The sequence below is a fragment of the Rosa chinensis genome, chromosome 7 (assembly GCF_002994745.2).
Source record: "Rosa chinensis cultivar Old Blush chromosome 7, RchiOBHm-V2, whole genome shotgun sequence".
In the NCBI taxonomy this organism is placed as follows: domain Eukaryota; kingdom Viridiplantae; phylum Streptophyta; class Magnoliopsida; order Rosales; family Rosaceae; genus Rosa; species Rosa chinensis.
In genome coordinates, this window is record NC_037094.1 from 520,001 (window position 1) to 543,282 (window position 23,282).

General features: G+C 38.2%; 3 protein-coding genes across 5 annotated transcripts; 1 reads left to right on the forward strand and 2 right to left on the reverse strand.

The window, feature by feature from the left end:
* The first annotated feature begins 6,131 nt into the window (after positions 1–6,131).
* Positions 6,132–7,177, forward strand: LOC112176187 (uncharacterized protein At1g24485). The gene is made up of 3 exons (XM_040510593.1): positions 6,132–6,387; positions 6,490–6,619; positions 6,733–7,177. Exons 1-3 carry the CDS (start codon positions 6,132–6,134, stop codon positions 7,175–7,177), a joined length of 831 nt encoding a protein of 276 aa, XP_040366527.1.
* An 862-nt stretch (positions 7,178–8,039) lies between these two features.
* Positions 8,040–15,280, reverse strand: LOC112176188 (nuclear exosome regulator NRDE2). The gene is made up of 10 exons (XM_024314008.2): positions 14,637–15,280; positions 13,660–14,440; positions 12,019–12,640; positions 11,626–11,797; positions 11,006–11,366; positions 10,589–10,699; positions 9,921–10,272; positions 9,317–9,542; positions 8,527–8,748; positions 8,040–8,430 (listed from the first exon to the last, which is right to left on the reverse strand). Exons 1-10 carry the CDS (start codon positions 15,134–15,136, stop codon positions 8,277–8,279), a joined length of 3,501 nt encoding a protein of 1,166 aa, XP_024169776.1. The 5' UTR covers positions 15,137–15,280; the 3' UTR covers positions 8,040–8,276.
* A 70-nt stretch (positions 15,281–15,350) lies between these two features.
* LOC112177082 lies at positions 15,351–23,205 on the reverse strand. 3 transcript variants are annotated; one of them, XM_024315276.2, is made up of 9 exons: positions 23,058–23,175; positions 22,524–22,568; positions 21,079–22,311; positions 19,345–20,701; positions 18,252–18,531; positions 17,930–18,037; positions 17,569–17,847; positions 16,646–16,789; positions 15,351–15,953 (listed from the first exon to the last, which is right to left on the reverse strand). In XM_024315276.2, the coding sequence occupies exons 3-9, from the start codon at positions 22,292–22,294 to the stop codon at positions 15,765–15,767; spliced, it is 3,573 nt and encodes a 1,190-aa protein (XP_024171044.1). In that variant the 5' UTR covers positions 22,295–22,311; positions 22,524–22,568; positions 23,058–23,175; the 3' UTR covers positions 15,351–15,764. The 3 variants fall into 3 exon arrangements, with proteins under 3 accessions (XP_024171044.1, XP_024171046.1, XP_024171045.1); XM_024315278.2 differs by lacking the exon at positions 22,524–22,568 and having other exon boundaries at positions 23,058–23,205; XM_024315277.2 differs by lacking the exon at positions 23,058–23,175 and having other exon boundaries at positions 22,524–23,038.
* Positions 23,206–23,282: the final 77 nt, after the last annotated feature.

A 23,282-nucleotide genomic window follows, 5' to 3' on the forward strand; every position in this document is an offset into this window, starting at 1 on the left:
AAGCTTTTGTCCTTTTAGCAATTTTCTTTTTCAAATTTTTTTTCTTTCAAAAAAGGTGTTTCTCACATATAACCCATTACAATTTAAAACGGTTATAGTCACCGCGATATCATATTTTCTTTTGAAGATATAGTAGCATATATTCATCAATCTACTTGTTAGAATCGGTCTAGATCTTTGTAGTGTTATGTGCTGGTGTGGTAGAACAAGAAAGAGAAGAGGGTTTCGGAGGAAGATTGGTAATAGAGATCAATAGGTGGATAGAAGAGAGAGGCGGAAAGAGAAAAATGGGCGAGTAGAGACTGTAGAGAGAGGAAATAGGAGAAAGAGAGATGGAGGGTAAAGACGGAAAAATTGAGGAAAAATGGTCAAATTTTTTTTGAGGGGTGTGTATTAAGAAATTAAGGATGTGTTAATAAAATTTCTCTAAAATAAATTTTTTATTTCAATCAAGGAAAATTAACATGTTGATAAAGATATGTTAAACTCCATTCTATCTTTAATATAAACTGACCTAGCTCTGCTAGGGTTTACTCGAAGGCGGAGGCTTTCGACAAAATTTTCAAACATGGCCGGTAACGGCGAGCCTCCGATTAGGAGGCAGGGAGTTTATCCTCTTCCTTTTTCTGGTGGGATTGAGGCAAGCGACGGGGACTTTTTCCAGCGGGCCTTTCTGCTTTTTGCTTTAGGTTTTCTCCTTGCGTATTGGATGGAGGAGAGATTGGTGGTGGTCGATACTGATGGTGCAATCGTCAGAGATCGTCAGATGGTGGTTGGTTTGGTGGTGGTTGGCTGGGCTGGGCTGTGTGTTGGAAGTCGGGATCGAAGGTCTACTGCAGATGTGATGATGCAGCGTGGGTTTAGGTAGGATTTTGACGATGCCTCTGGGAGACAAGATGCTCCATGCGGCGGTGGTCTGAACCTGGTGGGGGAGGAGGATCGAAGGAGTCTTGGTTGGGAAGCTTTGATCTTCAGATAGTGTCGGTTTTCTTTGGCGACGGCGCGAGTTGTCGATGACGGTGACCCGAAACTTGTGAACTGTTGCTGGATTGTGGATGACGGAGACGTACAAGGCTTGGACGACGATGATGACTGGCCTGATATCGACAATACAATCGTCGGTGGCGACTGTGGGCTGGAGTAGCTGAATGCTAGGGTTTCAGGTTATTGGGCCTTTAGTTGGGCTTTGGGACTAGCCTGGTCTAGTCTGGTTTGGGCTTTCTTTATTTTATTTTGTATGATTTTAGTCACTCTTCCTTCATTTTTGAAGGAAGTGATGCCTAATTTTTTCTGTTTTTGAATTTGGGGAGATCGCAAAGACCGGATGCTCGGTTGTACCTTTTATTTTACGAGCTTCTGAGCATCTTGGTTTTTGTTAGAATAATGGTGCGTGAACTTCCTAAAAGCTGGGTGTACTCTGGATTGCAGAGTTTCTATTTGTCTAGAATATGATCATTGTAAGTCCTAAAGGACAGCTCTTTACTATCGACCCCATATGAGTGTGTCGTTTGGTACTGCTTACTGAATTATAAAATCGGGCTGACCTCTTTCAATTAAAAAAAAACATGTTGATAAAAATCTTTTATTAAAAGAATATTCCTTTTTTTTGAACATATTTATTAACACAATTTAGTTAAAAAGATGGAGTTTACATAAATATTTATTTATAAATAATATCAAATATATATATATATATATCATATAATTCTTATTGGGTGGGTATGGTTATGGGTATGGGGATGGGGATCAAAATATCATCCCCGCCCCGTACCTGATTTCAGAATTCAAATTCAAATATTAGGGATCCCCATCCCCGTTACCCGATTTCCCCCGATTTTCTCCCCATTATGATCAAATACCCTATGAATACCCTACCCGATAGGGATTTTTGTCATCTCTAACCGCGCCTCTCCTTCTTCTAAATACATCTCTTTTTAGTTTTATCTGATAGATAGCTAGCAAAGAACTCCAGCATACTGACACTTGATTGATGGAGCAAGAGACAAGAGGGAAAAAAAAAGGGGGGGGGGGGGGGAGGGGGAAAAGAATAAAGGGATAGAGGCTAGTGTGCATAGGTGCCAGTCTAGGTATGACAGATATTTGGTAGTTACTAGTTAGGTCTGGTAAATCATGCATGATGCATGCATTATATGAAGAAACGCCATCAACCCATATCACCAATTAACATCACGGCTCTACCCTTTTCTGGGGGATCTCAGCTCTCTTCTTCCCGATGTCATGGTTTTCTTAAAATCTCACTACCTAGTGTTCTCTTGTCTATGACTCTTTTCAACTTCGATCAGTTGACGAGGAGTTGAATTGTGAGGTATTAATTGAATTCTTATAGAGGATTGAAGGAGCTTGGCAGAGGTGCCGATGGTTATTGCAATTTTTCATTCTTTTATTTATTTTATTTTTCTTAATTAGAAGGTTAAAATTGAAATATTTGATTAATATTTGTTTTGTAGGGTGAATAAAGTAGACTGTAGGGTGGTAATAGCGTACCCATCAATCCACTTTTTCTTTCTATTTTTGAATTAAATTTTTATAAAAATACAAAATCTATGTCACTAAAGACAAATTTGAAGTTATTAAAAAAAAAAAAAAAACGGAATGTGAATTGTAAATTTCATTTCTCCCTGAATAATAGTATAAATCTCATCTAAAAACAACTCATCAGGACAACTACTATCAATACACATCCTGCATAGCATCAACTCTTAGTAGTTGTTAATTATCTCGATGATAATGAATAGCTAAATAATTATAACTGCTACGTAAGATATTCTTTGTGACTTCCAAATTAAGAGCTACCTGCAGTTTGTGCTACAATTATTTATTTCAAGCCATCTCTTTTGGTTTTTTGGTGTATTGGAGATGTTGGAATGCTTAAAGGGATCGATTTATTTTTAGATATAGCTTCGGTGGCCGTGCTTAGTTCCATGGGTGATCGATGGAGATGCTGCTGGAATTAAGTACCAAAAACGGTTTATGGTTGTGCCTCCATGAAAGAATCAGTAGGGCCAGGAGGCTAGGGTTTCCGTACCCATGGACTCTGCTATTCTCTTACAACAGAGCTCAAATATATTGGGCTTGATTATAGTCTTCCATGGGTTTTCTAAATGAACAGCGCACTCTCGTACGTGGATCAATTAAAGACAAACTTGATCATGAAGAACCTCCCAACTAACCAACTTACCGGGTTTGTTTTTTCCTATTCTTTTTACCTTCTGGTCTATCAGAATTTGGACAAATATGCATGCTTACCGCTATCTTTCCCATAGTAAACGGATGTTTTAAGCCCAAAGTCAATCCGTATGCATATGACTGCTTCATCATTAATAATCATAGGATATAGCAAAGGTACTGAGGCAATTTCAGACCTCGTATAATAAATAACAAATTATTTTCTTTTGGTAGAATTATGAGATTAATTGAGGTGCTCTACAATTTCACAGTTGAATGTTCATCAATTTCTTCTTGAAAATAAATAATAATTAAGGAAAAGAACAGTTTAGCCCATTGTAATTAGCCAAATACCAATATAGCAATGCAAATGCACCAGTTCCATTCATTATCAAAATGCACAACAAATACATAAATAAATGAAAAATCAGTAAACAAAAATGAACAAAAATTACCAGTAGAATAAACATGAACTATAACTTGAACACTCCATAGTAATTAGCCAAATACCAAAAAAAATCAAGAAACTCAATCAAACAAAACAGAGACACAATAGCAAGCAAACAAGAAGCTTAATCAAACAAACCAGAGACACAGTAGCAAGCAAACAAGAAGCTCAATCAAACACAGTAGCAAGCACCAGTTCCATTCAAGCTGAGTAAATCGAACGTTGGAGGTTTCAATCGATTCTACTGCTACTTTCAATTTGCTCAACTTTGGCGGTGTCAATCGATTGTACTGCTACTTTCGATTTGCTCAGCTTTGGAGGTTTCAATCAATTCTACTGCTACTCCTACCTCATCTTTTCATATCCTAATTCGAAGAAACATAAACGAAGGCAGCAAAATTGGAGTAAGGGCTTACCTTACCGACCTCCATTGGAGCCAGATTCAAGCTGAGTGCTAATGCTTCGGAGATTTTGTAGTGTGTTTTGGATCCGTCGCTGGAGCCTTTAGGTTTTCTCATTTGGGTTTGGCGTTTTGCATTTTGGGATTTCAGGTTTTGGTCGTTGAGGATTATGCTAGTGGCATGAGCGTAAATTATAATAAAAACTGAGGATTTTAGTCATTTTCTATCAAAATTTGAAGCCAAGCCTGCTTCATTTGGTTTTGGGCTTGAGCTTGTGTCTTTATTTGTATAAAACAAATTGAAAGTGGATTTTCTGTATTTATATTTTTGATCAGGTGCTACTATGTAATTTTCTATATAATAAATCAGTTGTTGGCATTAATTTTGACCTGCTTATATTTATAAGTTCTTCTAGCCTAGCTAAACCGCTTTCGCGTTTGCTTCATTCTATATTATTTAGTCCATGTTGATTAATTCAATGTCTTCTTCATTATGAAGCCAGATACTTTGGTGCTAATATTCTGACGAACTGAAATTGAGGGGAGTTTGTACCAAAAAAAAAAAAAAGGAAGAAGAGGAAATTGCGGTGCTAACATTATGAATTCATAGTTGTTAATCTGAAATATTCCCGGTCGGCATTATTTAATTTATTCCAAGGGAGTACAATAGCTAGAGTACCATAACCCAGTAACCCATATATGACAAGGGGGCGCGGCTATTGTCACTATACCATTCTCTTAGTTCACCCTACAAATATTTGAATTATTGAAAGACTATATCACCCAAGTGCAAAATGACTAATAAGTACATTAATTTTCTAAAATCCAAATATGTGAGGAAAAATAAATACATAAGTAATTAATTAAATACAAAGATTACTTAATTTCTCATTGGATAATATTAATCTTTATCTTCTCCACCAAATTTGAATTTATTACTCTTTTTTTTGTCTTTTTATTGTCTCCTTATCGTTAATTCGTTATTCAATTACAAAACAATTAGTGTTAACTTTATCAAAATCTTTGTAATACCATTTGTGAACACCGAAAGTAAAAATTTAAAACACAAAAAAAAAAAAAATCAATCTCATCTTCATTGATCATAGTTCTAGACTTACTAATCTTTTTATTTTTTATTTTTTAAGAAACGTACTAATCTTTTTACATTGATTGAAATAGAGAACATTGAAATTGAAAAACAAAAAACAAAATTAAAAAAATGAAGGTAAATTAGATTATGATTTAATTTTTTGAAATAGATTATGATTTTATTAGGAAATTTTAATATATTTTAGTTTTTTTATTAGTATAAATTAAATGAGAGATTTTCGTTAAAAACATTTTTTTTCAATTGGATATGTCATATAAGGATATTCTTGGAAAGAAAAATGGGTTAGACAAGTAAATTTAATAATTGAAATTAAAATGTAAGGTGTAATGAGCAAATAAGGTGAACAAAGAAGATGGTAGGGTGGCAATAGCCGCACCCGTGACAAGGTCACAAGGCAAGGCCTATATATATATATATATATATATATATATATATATATATATATATATATATATATATATGTATATAAAAGGAGCAAACTAATTAATTTGCATGTAAATGCTGATTGTTTCTAGTGGCTTTCTCCGGATACCTCACGTAAAATGCTATACTATCGGGGTATTGATCCAACTCCTGAATCATGTATCAATAACACGTCAGAGGGATAAACCGTACTGGACGGTTTATACCTCTCCAATGCTAGAGTAAGATACCGATATACAAATGGACATAGTAATAGTATAGGAAATGAGTTAATACCCGTAAAAGGTAGTTGGGTTGATACTTTAATAGTATAGGGACGCACATTGTCCTTTTGTAGCTATATCAGCTTTCTGGTGTGTATTTAGATGGATTGTGCTGATCAGGTCCGAACCCTTTTGTGCCCGGGGTGTTGTCCCTAACGCGCACCATCATGGTGGGTTGTGAACCCGGCCTGTGGCCTGGTACATGGGTACTCCTACGGGCCCCAGCTGATAGTGCCAAAACCTAGTGAAATACCAATTAGTATGTACACTGATTTATAGCCTCTTAATTAACTAGCAGCAATGGCTAATACCCCTGTTCCAGTATTCCTAATCAACCTTATAGCTCTGTCAGCTTCAATATTATTCTCTGTCATAATCAATCCCTCCGGCGCCGTGTTCGTGAGCAACAGCGTAAGAATCTTCCCAGCCTTGAAGAAAAACTGTTACACCATCCCAGTTGACAAAGCTGGCCAAAGAATTCTGGTTCGAGCAAGTTTCTTTTATTGGGGCTTTTATGTTAATAAGACTTCTCCCACCTTTGAGCTCCAGTTTGACGGCAACTAATGGACCACCGTTAACAAACCCAATATTGTTTCTTATGAGGCAATCTATGTTGCCAAGCAGAATACGACTAGCATATGTCTTGCTCGAATTGAAGATGATCAGATCCCATTCATTTCTGCACTCGAAATTCGAAGCTTGGATTTCAAAATGTACAGCCATGTCGATCCCAAGTATGCTCTTCTGTTGGCAAATAGGTTTTATGATGGTGGAAATCAAACTCTCAGGTATGCTCTACACTGCTGTCACATCATTTTGGTCAACAAACTTCGGTAAATAAATAAATTTACTAATTTAGGTCATTACTATGCACATTGATGGATTACTTGTTACCAATTAGGTATCCAGATGATGCATATGATCGAATTTGGGTGCCGCAGACTGGTTTTGGATCAATTACTGTGAGCGTGAAAGGTAACGGTGGGAGCAGGCTTCCAGACGATAAGAACGTACCAATTTACATCACAACTTACTTTTCTGAAGTTGACAAAACGATCAAAAGATCCCTACAATTTTCGATAGACAGCAAGCCTTATGATCGACCTGTGGTTCCACCTTTTGGAAGCGTAGCCGTAGCGTACATTACCAACATGACGGCATCTTCTAACACTAGTTTCAGCATACAGGCAGCTGCTGATTCCTCGATTCCTCCCCTCATCAATGCCTATGAAGTTTATACCATCACTGGACCTCTAGCACAAGCAACCAACTCTAAAGATGGTACATCGCTAATTCGTTTCAACTGCGGCATATGTAACTGCATAATGGTTTATGGTATGGTTTAGGTGCCTGATTGATCGATCATCAATCTGATACTTTTTTGCACATAGTGGAAGGACTAGCAGCACTGCAAAGGGGACACTGCAAAGGGGATTCGATGTACTAGAGAAATGGAGTGGGGATCCTTGTCTTCCATCATCATTTGCATGGGAATGGGTTCAATGTGATGCTGATCCCGCTCCTCGTGTTATATCACTATTAAGTAATTTCTTCTTCTCGGATCACTAAAATCAGTAGCTGATATTCAAAGTTCAAACTAACATAAAACAACAAAACAACTTCAGGAATCTTGGTAGCTTTGGCTTGTCAGGTTCACTTCCAGACTTCAGTTCCATGGTAATTTCTTCTTCTCGGATCACTGAAATCAGCTACTGATATTCAAAGTTCAAACTAAACCCTAATACCCAGCTCTCTCTCAAATAATAACAACTTGGAATTAGTGTAAGCAAATCTGCTAAAGCTGGCTGATTTCAATTCATTCCATGTTCCAAGTTTTTTTTAACCAAGTTCTTTTGTGCTCTTTTTATGTTTGTTTCCTTCATATTGTATCTTCAGTGTAACTGTCTCTCGGGAATGTCATGTTCACCGGCTTCTGTATCAGCACCACCCTCACCAGGACTACAAACACCTGCTCCCGGTGGCCCTAACCCGAACCCAATTCATACACCCTCTTCAGTAGACAAGGAGTTTAGTGGCAAGCTACAGATAATACTACTCCTAGGAGCCATTATTCACTTCTCTCTTCCTTCCATGTTCAGCTTTTAACAGATTGGAAGATTTGATAATAATTGCACTGCATGGATCTTGATGCAGCTTCAGTCCTTTTTCTATGTAGTTTCAAATAGATCAGTGTGAAGGAACTGCGTGTTTACAAAAAGTTTTAGTACCTCGATTTCTGTTAATAAAAGATTGACTGTACACAGTATAAACTTGCAACAATTTTGTTGAACTCATGATACCCGGTTTTATACCCCACATCTCAATTCCAATTACAACAATAATGTCATACATCTGTTAAAAAGCCTCCATACTAACGAATTAACAAACTTCATTCCCAATCCGTTCGATCTAGTATTACCTGGCACCATTTGTTGCATTTGATGGTTACAGTACTAGCTCATCTTGCAAAAGAATTTCATAAATGTCTGTTCTCAGATTCAGTTCCTTATCCCGCATCACTTCTTGGAGATCTGACAGCTCTTTTGCAGATAGGGTGGAGTTCAATTTGAGAAAACCATCCAGCCATAGCTTCTTTGACCTACAAAAGTTTACCATTGAATAAAGAAATAAGAAACCAGCAGTTGTCAGCAGGACAGGGCCACTTTATGACCTCATCAAGGAAGCAAAATCTTACCATGGGCAGGCATGGATAGCTCGGAAGAAAATTCGCCTGGATATGGAAGGATTGCATGCTATGTTCATTTCATATGCAATGTAGCATCGCCACAGCACAACCGAGTTATGAAACCTATCATTTGCCAATGCCCTTTCAAACAATCCACGAATCCTATGCTGTGAGCCCCCTTTGCTTATCTCAAATGACAAGGCAAAAAGCCAGACGACAACAGATGGTTTCCTGTGAATAATTGCAGCAAAATGAATTAAACGTATACACCATAATGCAATTGATCACACTACAAGAAAATCCCAGTCATGGTGCATGCAGTACATAATTATGGAAAGTCATAAAATAAAATACTAGATCTTTAAGATGCAGGATGCAATATTGCAATCCATTGAACATATGCTGCAAAAATATTGGCCAGGTATGCACAAGTGCACATTTGAGTCACTAGAGCAGCTACAGAATGCATAAGGGATTCTTCTATTGCTAGACATGAGGGACAAAATAAGTTGTTTTCTCCAGAAAGATATCTCTGTTATGTCATACCAAGTTGAAAAATGATATTTAGAAAGATAAATCACTCAGTTCAAACAGCCTGCAACCAATTAAATGCCCAATGTGAACAAAGAGTTTACACCTCAACTTATAGAAGCCAACTGGGACCACATGTTGAGAACAAACAGAGATCAGGAACTTTTTGTTAAACCATTTTGGTCTCTAGGACCCAACTCAGAGACTAACAAAACCAATTTAAGTTCTCTCTATATCTTAACAAAGAGCAGAAGGATAAAGATCTTACTTCTGACAGTAGTCATCAAACACCCACCGCAGTTTATTGGACGTTGTATAAAAATGGCCAACCTCAATTAGATCACTATAAAGTTCAGGGCTGAATGAATATATTTGAAGCCCCTGCAAAATGGACTCCCAGCATTTTGATAGACTTGATTGACCATGATGTCTCCACAGCATCTTGATGTAAAAGTTGAACACAAATTCAAGTTGATGGCTATGGCTTTTTCTCTCTGCAGTTACATGCAGTAAAAGATGAGCATAAACAAAGACGCCAACGGATAAATAAACAAGATCGAAAAGGACTCTAAAATTGTTACAGGGACGGTAAAATTTTAGGTGACTCAAATGAATTATATATGTAAAGAGATTAACATTCCAAAATTCCATTTTACATTCCAAACTTCCCCCACTATTGTGTAACTCAAAATTTCATCATATATAGCAGTCAATCAAAACTATCTTCACAATGATTAACAACACATGTATAAAAAGGGAACTGAGGTAGAGGAGATAGAACATGAAAATCTTGAATCATCATATAGAATTGCAGTAGGCATGACAAATCTTACAAATGAAGAAGATAGAAGGAGATGCACAAGAAAAAGTACCAGGAAGCACCATTGCAAAAGCCTGATCTAGAACTTCAATTCCCAAAGCCCATCCAGAAGTTAACTCTTCAAATAAAGCAGCACAACATACGAGAGCAGCGGATTGATCATCTATAACACCACGTACCCATGACATTTGCACTGTTCTTATTCTTTCTTTGAAGCCTTGGCGTGCTCTCAGCAATTGCAAATTTGATGGCTGACATTTAAACGGACTATATGATCCACCACTTCCTAAGCAAGATAAAATATGCATTGCACGAAATGATGATTCAGACCGATTTCCCTGATCTTTGGCTAGCTCCACCTCAGCATACCAGAAATACAGAAGAGGAGCATTGGACCTCAATTCCTGCTCAGTTGTGTAAATTTAATTAAATACAGTGAAACCAAAAAACAAAATCCATACAACCCTTCAGCTATTACATTAATATTGTTGCAAGAATAAACATAAACGTGTGCTGCATGAAATAACTATACTTCCCCCACTCAAAATCTCTCAACTTTGAGCTTCTCATCATTCACATGACTGACATCCTAGTGTACTGACAAAATTTGTATTACATAACCTTTGTACAAATTAGGAGTACAAATTGGTTGATTTGAAGCATGAATAAATATCAATAACATACTACCGCAGCTATTGTTAATATAGATGAAAATCTTACCAAAGGAAGCCCTTCAATAGATGACAACGCCATGTCAAATACTCTTCTTGCATGATCAATATTCCCATAAAAAGCCTCTCTTCTTGCATAAACACCACATAGCAATATATCCTATGAACATAAAAGGCAAAATAGACAAGATCAGAGATACCACCATAGAAATCCATTCCTTAATAAGAAAAGGATACAAGAACTCCGCATTATCACAGATAAGTTGCATCTTTAAAACATTCATGAAGTGAAATCATTTCTTTGAGACTTCAATCATAAAATGCCAAAATTGACTAAATGAGCCCAAAATGGTCATAGCTTTAGAATTCATTACTTCTATTAGGCATCTTCAAAGAACCTGAATAAAGGACCATGTGCCTGATATGGAAGATATGATGGCCATTGTGAAATCAAATATAACTCTACCTGACGATCACTCTTTAAAAGATACTTTGCCAGAGCACGGCAGGGGGTAACTGAACTGCGGGATGGATTCAGATTCACAACAGATAGCTCTTCTGCAACTAAAGCAGCTTCCTCTAGGAGATAATTACGTGGAAAAGCAGATAAACAGAGCAAGGTAGCATTACAAAGAAACTTCATCAGGTCTGCCTTTCCATGGATGTCATTGGTGGTCCCCAACACAGATTCCAAGCTGAAACTATTTGAACTACCTTGTGTTTTGCTTACGACATCATGAACCCTTTTCAGAGTGTGTAATACTGAATGTGGCAATGCCTCCAGGCTAAGGAGTTTCTCAGACCAAGCTGAACTGTTTGTAGATATCCTGTTTGGAGAAGGGGGAAAACCGGAAAAGCATATCAGTAATTCATGAGTACAACTGTACAAGGAACAAACAAATAATAATAAAGAGAGAAAAAAACAAAAATAAACAAGAAACAAACTCCTGGAATTTCAACCTTTTCCACATGAAAATCAGATTTTGTTGTTTTGCCACTAAAGTATGACAATAAGAATATAAACACACCTATATCAAACGGGACAGGGAATAAGATTATATGGAAACATATTAATAGAAACCTCACCACTGAGATGTCTTCCCACCAAAGAAATCAACGAACTGTAACACTAGAGATAAACGGGCCTCAAATGAGCTCAAAGAAAAGAGGTACTCAGCAACATCTTCATACATTATGACTCTCGAAAGGTGTTCTTCTGCTTCTCTATCAGGTGTCCCGCCATTATTAGAGGCAACAGCTGTTTTATGGTCAAAGCCAATAAAAAAATTTGTGAGCATATATATCAGGATCCTTTGTACATAATACCTTCAACACATCCACTTCTCAGGGAGAAAGAACAAGACAAAAAGTTCCAAGGCAATAAAGTCAAGGAGAACAACACAACAAAAGCACAAAACAAAGCAAGAACTTAGCAAGACCACATGCATCCACAGATATAAACACAGAAACAGAGAGAACCTTCAGATTTTGCACGAACAGGCATCCATTGATCACAATCTCTTGATTTTTCTTCTTCTGACCATCTAATCCAGGTTGAAGCGTCTTTACCCTCACCAGTAGCCCCAACATCAACATCAATACCGAGCATCTTTAGCAAAGCTTCAGTATCATCTTCTTGCTTGACATCTTCGTTCTCAGTTTCTTCTTGAAATTCCTCAAGTACAGCATTACTTTCAGCCTCCTTTTCTGGATTGGTACTACCTTCCTTATTTTTTGATAGTGGTTCAGACCAACCTGTCCAACCACCTTCATTATCATGTGCCATCTCCTCTCTGATGACCCTTTGCCTATTTTCTTCCTCTTTCTCCAACCATGTGGACCAACCAAGAGCGCCTTCTTCTCCAACTCTAGCACCATCACTGTTCCAGAAGTGCTCAAATAATATCTGCTTACTCTGCTCAGTGAGGAGCAAAGAAGGACAAAACAAACTGAATTCAATTTCAGCCTGAAATAGAGCGGTGGCCAACTCTTGGTAGCCAACCTGCCATTCAAACCTACAATAACTGAGAAAAATATCCACCAGACCAAGTTCTAGTTGAACAATAGCGGGATCTGGAGAAGATTTTTCTCCTTGGCAAACCTGCATCAAATAGGTACCATATTAAAACCAAAATAAGTGAACCTAACATTGAGAAATTGCAAAATCTTGTCTCATGCAACAATAGAAGGCAAACGTAGGTAAATACTACAGTAAGAAAAAACAATAACACAGTAAAACTCTCAACATATCATTCACAGCAACTTAAGACCCAAAATTGGAAACAAAATGAGGCATGAAGGGGGGAAAGGTCATATAAGTTTCGAACAAGCAACACTCTGATGGTGCTGCCTGTCAAGAGCTGGTGTGATGTTGCATGTTATAATTACCAAAGCACTTTTTCAGTTGCTAGTTTTGGATTTTATATCCAGTTTTCCAATGAGAACATCATGCTCAACCAAAGAAGGAAATAGATATATTCATTTCAAGAATCCAAATGCAAAACTGGTTTCAAGTTTTCATTCCCTAGTTCCTTTATCACTCGATATGTGAGTGGCATTTCTCTTTTCCACCAGAACACCATACATGGAGTGAGGGTTCAATTTCATTTCATCATATGGATTCACCTCAGAACAAAGTGAACCATATTCTTTTATCCTCTGTAAAAACCTCAACCCCAAAAAACATCTGCAGTATGTACAAATCTAGGTAACTCTCTCATGTCCAAATGTCCAAACTTCTTAATATATGTACAGACTTCTTAATAGTTGGTGAGCTATGACCTGTTGGTAAGTTATAATTCCAACACTGTAAAGGTCATGGATTCGATTCTCACTTACATATATAAGGGTGGGGTGGGATAAAGGTCTTTTTAAAAAAGAAAAAAGAAAAAAATGTACAGACTTCTTAATATGGTAAACCAGACTAACACATGCAAGGTTTAGCATATATATTAGCCTTCAACCTTAAAAACCTAAAATCGAAACAATATTAGTATGCTGTATTTCCTGTAAAACTAACAGATAATATATAAAAACTGAATTTTGAGTTTTTGACACACTAAAAAGAATACCTATTTCCTATAGAACAAAATAATAAGAAAATTGAGTCAATTTGAGAACCTGCCTAGAGTGCATTCTGCATGCAGCAGATATAGCCTGGATTGCATGTGCGTACATTTTTCTCATGTCTGAAACCTTGAACCTGGAGAACTCCCCTTGAATAACATGCAGAAACTCTCTCCACAAGTGGTAATTTCCTGAATGCTGTATGAGTATCTTTTCCCATCTACTAATTAATACATCGGAACTGTCTCTGCTTTTATAAGCCTTTAGAAGACAAAGCAACAGTTCTTCATTATCTGGGTTAAGCTCTGTGGCTTTCTCCAATATGCTAATCTTTTTTTCCAGAGTCTGCAAGCGAGCACCTTTCTGGGGCTGCATATCAGCAACCTTGTCTTGGAACTCAGCAAAAGCCAACCAAACCTTCTCATCATGAGGATGCTCCCTTGTCAATTTGTTAAACTCCCGAGTCTTGCGTAGCAATTCATCTTCCCATGATTCTTCGACCACTACTGGAGTTCCCGAGAGTGACTCATCAGCAGCAACACCTTCATCTTCATCGGATGTTTGAATATCCGTCAAAGGAATAAAATCACCTGAAACTGTATCCGCAAGGTCTCTGGGGGCAAGTAAACGAAGGCGCTTTAAGTTCTTATGGCGTTCCAAAGCCATGTACTTTGCAGACCAATAGCGACCCCCGGATTTTAGTTTACCATCCAATGCATCAACATCAGCATCTCTATCCAATGTTGAAATTGTCTGATTCCCCTGATACAAAGCTTTAAAATTCCCGGAGCTATCCGAAAGAGCAGCATAAGGTTTGTATCGAGCAATGTCCATCCTGTAGTACAGTACGTCAGATAATCAATTCAAAATCTTCATATATATCACACCAAAAACTAACCATTACTTCCTAGCATCAAAAACAAGATATTGAGCTTTAACCTAAACCTACTACACATTTGAGCATAGCATAAAACAAATAATTAACGCTCCTCAGTTTAGCATATAAACAATGATTAAGGCCAAGATCATACCTATAGAGACATCCAAAGGCCAAATTATCAGGGTCGCCACTGGAATCCAAGTAATAATTTTCCGACGGTCTAGTCTCGGATTCGGCCCAAGCCCGAACACTGGACTTTCTCGACCCGAAACCGGCGAACGACCCGCCGTCTCTCTGCGCGCTCCGCCTCTTCTTCCTCCTCTTCCCCTTCTCCTTCTTCCTCCTCTTCTTGCTCGTCCTGTCTCTCTCATCGCTCTCTTCGGATCCGCTAGAAGATTCCAGAAGCTCGTACGGCTTTGGCTGGGGCCGTACGTCGTCTTGCTCCTCCGGCAGTGGCGGTGGCGGTGGCGGTGGCTCAGGTTTGAAGTGCGAGGCAACGGCGTCGTTTATGACGGAGAGGTTGGTGGTGAAGCTGGTGTTGGAAAGCCATTGAGGGACGTTTGAGACTTGCTGAGAGGCGGCTATGACTGGGAACAGCGACGGCGATGGCGACGGCTTCGCTTCTTCTTCCGACGGCCTGTCGTCGTCCATGTTTTCTGATCGAAATATTCGATCTGGAAATCGGCGAGCGCACCTTCACTGTGATTTCTACTAGTAATTTGGGCCGGGTCAATGATTGGAAATTTTTATGAAATGGAGGCCCAAGGCCCAAAGGAATTTCGTCGAATACATATGCGCTCATGCATGGTTGGGGGAATGTGTCTTTCTTGCCATTTGGATCAAAATGAAGAAGTCTGCCGGAGGAAAACCGAAATCTATATCTCACAAGATATTACTAAGTTACCTAAAAGAATATCACACAATCATATACAACAAGACTTTCAAGATTCTCCTTCCACTACTAGGTCGGGTCGGTCAAACAAAGAAGAACCTAAGAATACAATGCGTGCAAAATTACATTCTTGACTACATTTCATTGCAATACACCTTGGTAAAAGCGGAAGGAGCCAACACAAACCAAACAGACGTTTCAATGCATCCCGCGGCAATCTGGGGGGGGGGGGGGGGGGGGGGTGGGAATATATCCTTCCACTGGTTTTGATTCAATCATAAAATAATTTGTAGCCCCTTCACTTTTAGATGCCCAAAACCCAAAATGCAAGGGCAACTGCAGTATATTTTGTCTTTACCAAGAGATTTTTCAGACAGTTCCAAGTCTTCAAGATGATATGGGTTCATATGGATATGACAGCCATGGGTGCTTCAGAGCTTCAGATGCAGAAGGTCGCTTCTTTGGGTTTATCTCAAGCAGATGAGCAACAAAATCAATGAACCCTTGGTCCCCCATTGGCAGCCGATGCCTTAAAGATGTCTTTTTTGGTATCAGGTATTCCAGTCTGTTTGTTTCCTGAAGAGTAAGAATAGCACCAGTTATCAGTTAAACATATACTACATACATGAATACAAAATGAATTACATACAGATAAAGATAATGTACCACATGAAAGATTAACACCTCAGCAACACCCTGGATACAGATAATTCAGGGAAGCTGATTGCAACAATGGAATTATAAACATCTAGTTTCTGGAGTCTACATGTAATGAAACTCGGCTTCTGAAAGGATTGAAATGACCATATTCCTATGCTAATTTTAAAACTATTCTTCATGCTTCTCAGTTCTCAGTATTCCAGATTTTCCTTCAAGTCTAAACAGAAATTATAGGTTCCATGCTGCATAACAAATATGTCAAATTATTTTGAAATAGTTGCCAACTTCAAAACCTATACGAAAGATCGCCATAGGGAAAATAAGTTTGGGGGGTCTGTTTCAGCCTTCTGGGTGGTCTTGTAAATGGATTTTAATCAAAGATTTTAAAAGAAAAACATCCAAAGTGAACTGCAAAGGAAATGATAAAACTTTGAAGCAGCCATATAAACAATAAGACCCTCTTGATTTCACAACAAGGCACATTTCGGTTTGTAGTCGGAAGTTCAAATCTTTACTACACAGGAATACATGAATAAAACTGCAGAATGCTTATATCTTCACTTAGCAAAAACTTAAAAATTTAATTGACTAAAACTCATATGGGTTACCTGATTTCGTTCATAAAGCATGTGGTTTTTTGTGAAGTATTTGTACGTATCCCGTCCTTTGGCAAGCATACTTTGATCAATAGGGCAAATGATTCCCATCACCCGTGCAAGTAAAGTTGCGGGTGAATCATTCTGGAAGAGTACCTACACAAAGCAAGTTTAAAGAATCTTTAGCAACTTGTATCATGAATTTTTATAATTTGTTTTCCGGGAAAGAGATCGAATTCTCTGACACTAAAGTTTCATCAATCACACTAAATGCATATTTCTAAAGAAGGAAATTGTAAAACTTGAATACTACCACAACAGAAAGGATGATTGAATGCATATTGAGATATGCGTTATCAGTTCATGGTACAATTTTTTAATTTTCTTTGTTAACTTTGCATGTAGCAAATTGTTCATAAGATGACGGGGATTATCAAACAGACTAATCTGCAACACTATATAAAATACTCTTCTTCTTTTTTTTCCTTTTAGTAAACATATATGAAAACACAGTCTCATCGATAAATTTGAAGTCTTTTCTTTTTATCTCCAAGTCCACTAACTGGATGTGTGGATGAACCACCAAAACTTAACAGAAACAGTAGTAGACTGATTACAATTAGTGAGTCCACAGTGGTCACAAATCAACACACACAACCTTAGCCACAAGTAGTCAGGAATCATACACAAGCTGAGATTACTTCAGGGTGGAGCATAATTTTAACAGATCACTAGTACCAGATGTAACAACTTTCTTTGCTTATAATAAAATCTTGTTAGTTCTATCTTTCTGAGGTTGCTTAACAAAAAAGAGACAAAGAAGACAAAAATTCAGTATTAAAATCACCTCCAGCACATGCAACAGTGCTTGACCACTAATTTGTTTAACAAAAAGAAAAAGTTAAAGGAAGTACATATGGATGCACAGCACTTACATTGCCAGTACAAAGTTCGGCTAAGATACACCCAAGTGACCATATATCTATCTTCTTATCATATGGAAGTCCCAAGATAACCTCAGGAGCACGATAGGACCTGGATTGAACATAGGAGCAGAGGTGATCCGTCTCAAAGCAACTACTCCCAAGATCAATGACTTTCACCTCACATCTACTGTAGCTTTTCACTAGTATATTCTCAGGCTTCAAGTCACAATGTATCAAGCCAAGGCCATGCAAGAACTGCAGCGCCTCTAGACACTGAATGGTAATTGACTGCACACAAATTGAGGGACGTTACCCACCAGCACGCCAAAAAGGCTAATGGTAATCAAGTGGAAATTTGAGCCCAACAAACCTGCAGTCTCGGCATAGTGAAGTAGACCTCCCCTCCTGACTCACGGTTGAATTTATGAAATTCGTACAAGTTTGCTTTGAGAAGTTCACATACTATTAACAAATGTTCCTACAAAATAAAGTAACATACTATTAACCACATGTTTGGAAAAAATACTTGCCAAATGATAGCTGCTAAGGAGTTGCGAAAGTTAACGCAAGACAAGCAATGCAAACCTCGGAATGGGCACATTTGAGACAATATTAAAATAATTTATGTCAAAATATTATTAACACCTCAAACCAGACAAGATAAGTACATGTCATGTTGTAGATTCACTTACTCGATAATAAAAGTAATCGTACAATCGGAGAAGGTGGTACTTATCAGCAGGATCATGCTTATTGACGTACTTGAGAAGCTTTATCTCATCAAGGCTCTGATCAAAGAAATCTTTGTTGTTTTTTATAATTTTCACACACACATCCATTCCCGTATGCAAATCATGTGCTTGTATAGCTTTGCTGAATGCAGCAGATCCAAGATATTCAGTGACATGATAGCGCCCAGCTATCACAGAATTCAGAACAACATGAAAATTTTTGTCTTCCTCGAAGCCAGTTCTGTACAGCCAAAACGAAGTTCAAATAGTCTATCAGAAGCAAGGTAAGTAAGTACCTAATGACAACAAAAATGACAAAGAAGATATTTCAAGCACACAGACTTATTGGGAATAGCATTGAGATTTAAAGCAGGAAGGACAGCTCTCATCAGCAATGCATGAAACAGAATAGCGGGCCATTACAATGATTAGGGTAAACTAATGCAAAAATCAATCACCTAAGCATGTCTCTCAACAAAATAAGGCCATTACACAAAGCTTAGGTTTATGCTTCTTGTATGTTCATTGTAACTTGAACATGAATACATAACTAAAAGATTTATATGATGATCAATTAATAATCCAAATGGCAAGATAAAAATAAATAACAAGTAAATAAAACACTAAAAAGAGAGGGGGGAGCATTGCATTCAAGGAACTGATGTACAATTCAGTGATAAAGAATAGATAGCACTCAACTCTATTTTGTTCTAAATCCAAATCAGTTTCTAGAAGTTGACATGATAAGAAAGTTATAAGCACAAGAAGCTGGTTGAAAAATTAAGTGCTTGTTGAAATATACAGTGAGATAAATAGATAGATTGATAAAGAGAGAGAGAGAGAGAGAGAGAGAGAGAGAAAGGATGGTTAAAGTATTAATCTTTGTTTTGAAGAAAGAAAGAAAAAAAGCCTATCACTACAAGTGAAAGTCTCCATGACTTTTTAAAATGTGTTGGTGGTGTAACAGAAACTTCATATGCCCAAGTTCAACTATCCTGTAAAAAAAAATGATCAATTCACTTATATTTGGATTAATGCATAGACAAAGACGTGCCTGTTTTTCCTGTGCACAATCTTGAGGTTGAAGGTCTCAAACTCTTCTTCCTGAGCCTTTATTTGCCTTACTTGCTCTTGCACAGCAGCTGCCTCTTCATCCTCAAGTGATACCCCTGTATCTTCATCCCTGAGAGTGGCAATCTTTTCATCTTCTTCTTGCTTGCCATGCTCTCTTTCAGCATAAGCATAATTTGAGAGTGTTGAGGGAGTAGAGTTTGCTGATCCAACAGCATCATCATTATTTTCATCACCTGAGGTATCAGTACTTTTCCGCTTCCATGAAGGAAGCATGTCATCGGAACTCATCAAAGTATTTGTACAGTCATCAGTTTCATCAGTGACAATTGCATTGCAATTGTTTGACCATAAAGTTTTACTGGAGCTTGCCTGCACTGGCTGTCCTCCATCTCTCAGTGGAGGGGGGAATGAAAATGCCCCTTCTGTATGATTTTTCTTGGGTCTAGATGCACTATTATCATCGGCAACAACTATATATTTATTTGCCTCATGTTTACTACTTTTCTTGTTGTCCCTGTTAGATCTATCAATATGTTTTTGGTCTGAGTCATGATGAGGCTTCCGAGACCCACCGACTCCTTCATCATGGTCTCGGAAGTATTCTAAATCCCCTTCACTGCTACCTCCAACCAAACTTTCCCGTACTTCACTGCCAATTTCAGCAACATCACTATTGATCCCCACACCAATTGATCTCACTGAACCATGCTGATCATCCTCCACGCAAACATCATCTAGACGTGGCCTTCCACCCTCATTCAGAACTTTGCCATCCCCTAACATGATGAGTTCATTAGTCTGAGTGACAAATCCCTGCCAGACAGGTTCTGCACGCATCAAATTCAGTTCCTCTTCATCCATCAACTGTCCATCATATTGAGCCATTAAATCATTCTCATCAGTCCTCCCATACAACTCAGTCACTGTGATTCCTATAGGATCATCTGTAACTATAACTGGTTCAACATTTTTCCCTTGAAAGTAACGCTCACCAGAAAAGTAAGAATCCTCCTCAGCAAAAGATTGATCATCATCCTCATCTTTGGTTGGGCCTCTTTCCTGCGGATCTGGAACACTCCCATGCCCTGTTCCTTTTTCATTGTCACTTGGGTAATCAATTTCATGAGCCAAGAACCAGGCCTCATCTTCAATAGGTTGTCTCATGTATCCCACATCATCATCATCATCATATTCATCAGAATCCCAGTACTCATTTGGGTAATCCTCACTCAGTCCATCACCAACAGTAGCAAAACCAGATACCAGATCAGATGTATCTTCTGCAATTCCCTGACTTACAGACAGCCAACTACCTCCTCCTACATTCCTTTTTCCACCTGGACCATAATTTTGAAAAAAAAAATCAGTGACTGGAGATAAAGAAACATACAAGACCAAGACATGACTCAGTTTGACCCGATAAACTTCAAAACTCCAAACCTTTGAGGTCCGTTCTAGATGAATTCTTGTAAATTAGAGCAGGCAAAATTATGCATGCTTGTAACAGATAGATTTAAAACAGAAATATGAAATGCGCTAAAGGAATGAGTAAAATTAACACTATGGAAAATAACTGACAAGTCCATACAATAAAAGCATCTGCAATAAGCCAATGAGTAGAGGTGATGTAAGCCCATAAAAACTTACTAGCACCATTGACAACTTTAAATGACAAAATATTAGCTGACTATAACTACACAAATATCAAACTAACCTGAAGAGTTTATTTCTTGTCCAAAGGGAACATCCAAATATGCCCCAATAAGATGAGCATTGTCGGCAGCACTGAGTTTTGCACCAGGCCCGTCTCGCTCAAACTTTTCCTCCCAGTTAACAGTCAACGGTTTGTCCTCTGACTTGAGTTTTACTGGTGGCAACCTTGGAAACTCTTCTTTCTGATTCTCAGACAAAATAGGAAAAACCAAGCTACTAATGGTCTTCTGCTCAGAACTCCCTTGTGACTTGCTCAAGTATAAAGCTCTTGCCACCTCATTCTCCTGCTCCTTTATTATTGCCCTAGTATCAGTCAGCACAGCTTTTCTCTTTCCTTCTTTTTTATCAGAACCAGAAGCACTATCATAACTTGTTGACATATCCTCTTTGGGGAAAGGAAATACAGTCTTAACAGAACAATCTTTCCACATCTCGGATGATGAACTTGTTGGTTCTTCAATTCTCGACCATGGATTATCTGCAAAGCCTTCTTTGAAGCATGTGGTACTAGTCTTGAGTTGTTGATCAAGTTCCTTAGGTTCACTTGTTTGGGTTCTATCGTACTTGCTTTCCACATTGGTTTTGCTAGTACTTCCAGCCCATGAAGTTTTCTTCTCACCAGAAAAGCTAATATCTTCTCCAGATTTCACAGTGCTTTTACCAGAATCAGGAATCTCCCCAGTATGATTCCTTGACTGTTGCAATATCTGAGGCTCTGGGTGGTTGGAGTTACTACCACCAACATCATTTTGATAAGGTTCAGCAGGACCATTGCTTGGATTGACCTTCCATGAATATAAATCAAGCACAGTATCCTCTAAACCTTTAGAGAATGCGAAGCTCTTGTGATTGGTAGCCACGTCAACAGGTTTATTTCGTTCCCCAACAGAAGCAGCATTCTTCCATTTGATTTCAGACCCATTTCTGCCAGTTCCACATTCTATCTCTTTCACTATAAGTTCCTTTGAAACTTCACCACCGTTCCGAGATCCCAGCCCTTGATTCTCCACCACCAGTTTGTCCCCCTTTTCAGCTTCCAACGAATTACCAGAGTCCTTTTCTTCAAGAGCGAGCTTCTGAAGGAAACCATTCAAATCAGGACGATTACCAAGCTCACTGCGAAGAGCTGCCTCAGCTCTTGAAAACCTATTCTTGCGCAGAAAGTCAAGAATGACATCAACCGAGTTCGAGTTCGAGTTCGAGTTCGAGTCAGCCATTTTCTGCCTCCTAAAACCTACAAACAGGATCAGAAACAAACACCCTTAGACCCTCTAAACCCAACAACACCAATCAACAAAACTCATTCCAAACAAAACTACCAGAACCCCATCTTGCTCCTTGCCCTATATATTCTACTTACAAATTTGCAAAACCATACAGGACTCTTCAAAGTTCAAACATTCAAACTTAACTCACACTTTTCGACCCGAAATATGTAGAAGTTACCTTGTATTAAGCTCAACCAGTGGCAGCATTTTGTCTTCTAGTGTCCTGAACAATGGGAAAATCCATATTCAGAAATTCAAAACTTTCCTCCTTTTTTATTATTCCCACATTTTCTAAGCAAAGCATTCAACTTTTGCTCAAATCTTGTCAAGCCCAAGTTGTAAAACACAACCCAAGAGCTCGACGCGGATCCGGCATTCACATCCAGATTGCGATTTCCGAATCCCACAATTTCAAAATTTCAAAAAAAAAAAAACCAAAGAACCCTTAAAAAATCCCAAACAGATTTATTTATGAGCTCCCGAACTGGGGTTTGATCCCCGACGAAACTTGCATAGCCGTTAGCAACAGAGAAGTAAACTATCCCCACCCCAAAGAAAATCAAGATCTGATTTTTATTTCGATTTCGTGCTAATTTGGGCAAGATGGTTTTCTGGGTATTCTTTAAAGTCGAAAAATGAAACTGAAAACAGAGAGAGAGAGAGAGAGAGCAATAAGAAAAAGAAGAGCGACGGAGGAAGAGAGGAGAAGAACCTGGTGGTAAAATGGGAGTGGCCGGTTGCTGCTGGCGCTGCTTATTTTCTCTTTTGTTGTTTCTCCTCTTTCTCTCTCAAAAGGGGGCCTGGTCTTCTCAAATTTGGGGTAGTCCAAAGCTCCTCTCTTTTCTTTTTTTTTTTGTTTTTCTTTTTTTGTTTCAGATGCTCTTGGAATATGACTTAATATTCACTATTTTACACTGATATTTTATGGTTTTGCTTA

Bases quoted from the DNA above. Each gene is read 5' to 3' on its own strand.
- LOC112176187 (XM_040510593.1), top strand. From the start codon at position 6,132: ATGGCTAATACCCCTGTTCCAGTATTCCTAATCAACCTTATAGCTCTG. The intron at 6,388-6,489 runs GCAACTAATGGA...CTCGAATTGAAG, and splicing joins CTTTGAGCTCCAGTTTGACG to ATGATCAGATCCCATTCATT. The intron at 6,620-6,732 runs GTATGCTCTACA...GTTACCAATTAG, and splicing joins GGTGGAAATCAAACTCTCAG to GTATCCAGATGATGCATATG.
- LOC112176188 (XM_024314008.2), bottom strand. From the start codon at position 15,136: ATGGACGACGACAGGCCGTCGGAAGAAGAAGCGAAGCCGTCGCCATCG. The intron at 11,798-12,018 runs GTTCTCTCTGTT...ACCATAAAACAG, and splicing joins TGTTCGTGCAAAATCTGAAG to CTGTTGCCTCTAATAATGGC. The intron at 8,431-8,526 runs GTAAGATTTTGC...AAACTTTTGTAG, and splicing joins GCTATCCATGCCTGCCCATG to GTCAAAGAAGCTATGGCTGG.
- LOC112177082 (XM_024315278.2), bottom strand. From the start codon at position 22,294: ATGGCTGACTCGAACTCGAACTCGAACTCGAACTCGGTTGATGTCATT. The intron at 20,702-21,078 runs GTTAGTTTGATA...ATTATGGTCCAG, and splicing joins ACAAGAAATAAACTCTTCAG to GTGGAAAAAGGAATGTAGGA. The intron at 15,954-16,645 runs GTAACCCATATG...CTTACTCTTCAG, and splicing joins TGCTTTATGAACGAAATCAG to GAAACAAACAGACTGGAATA.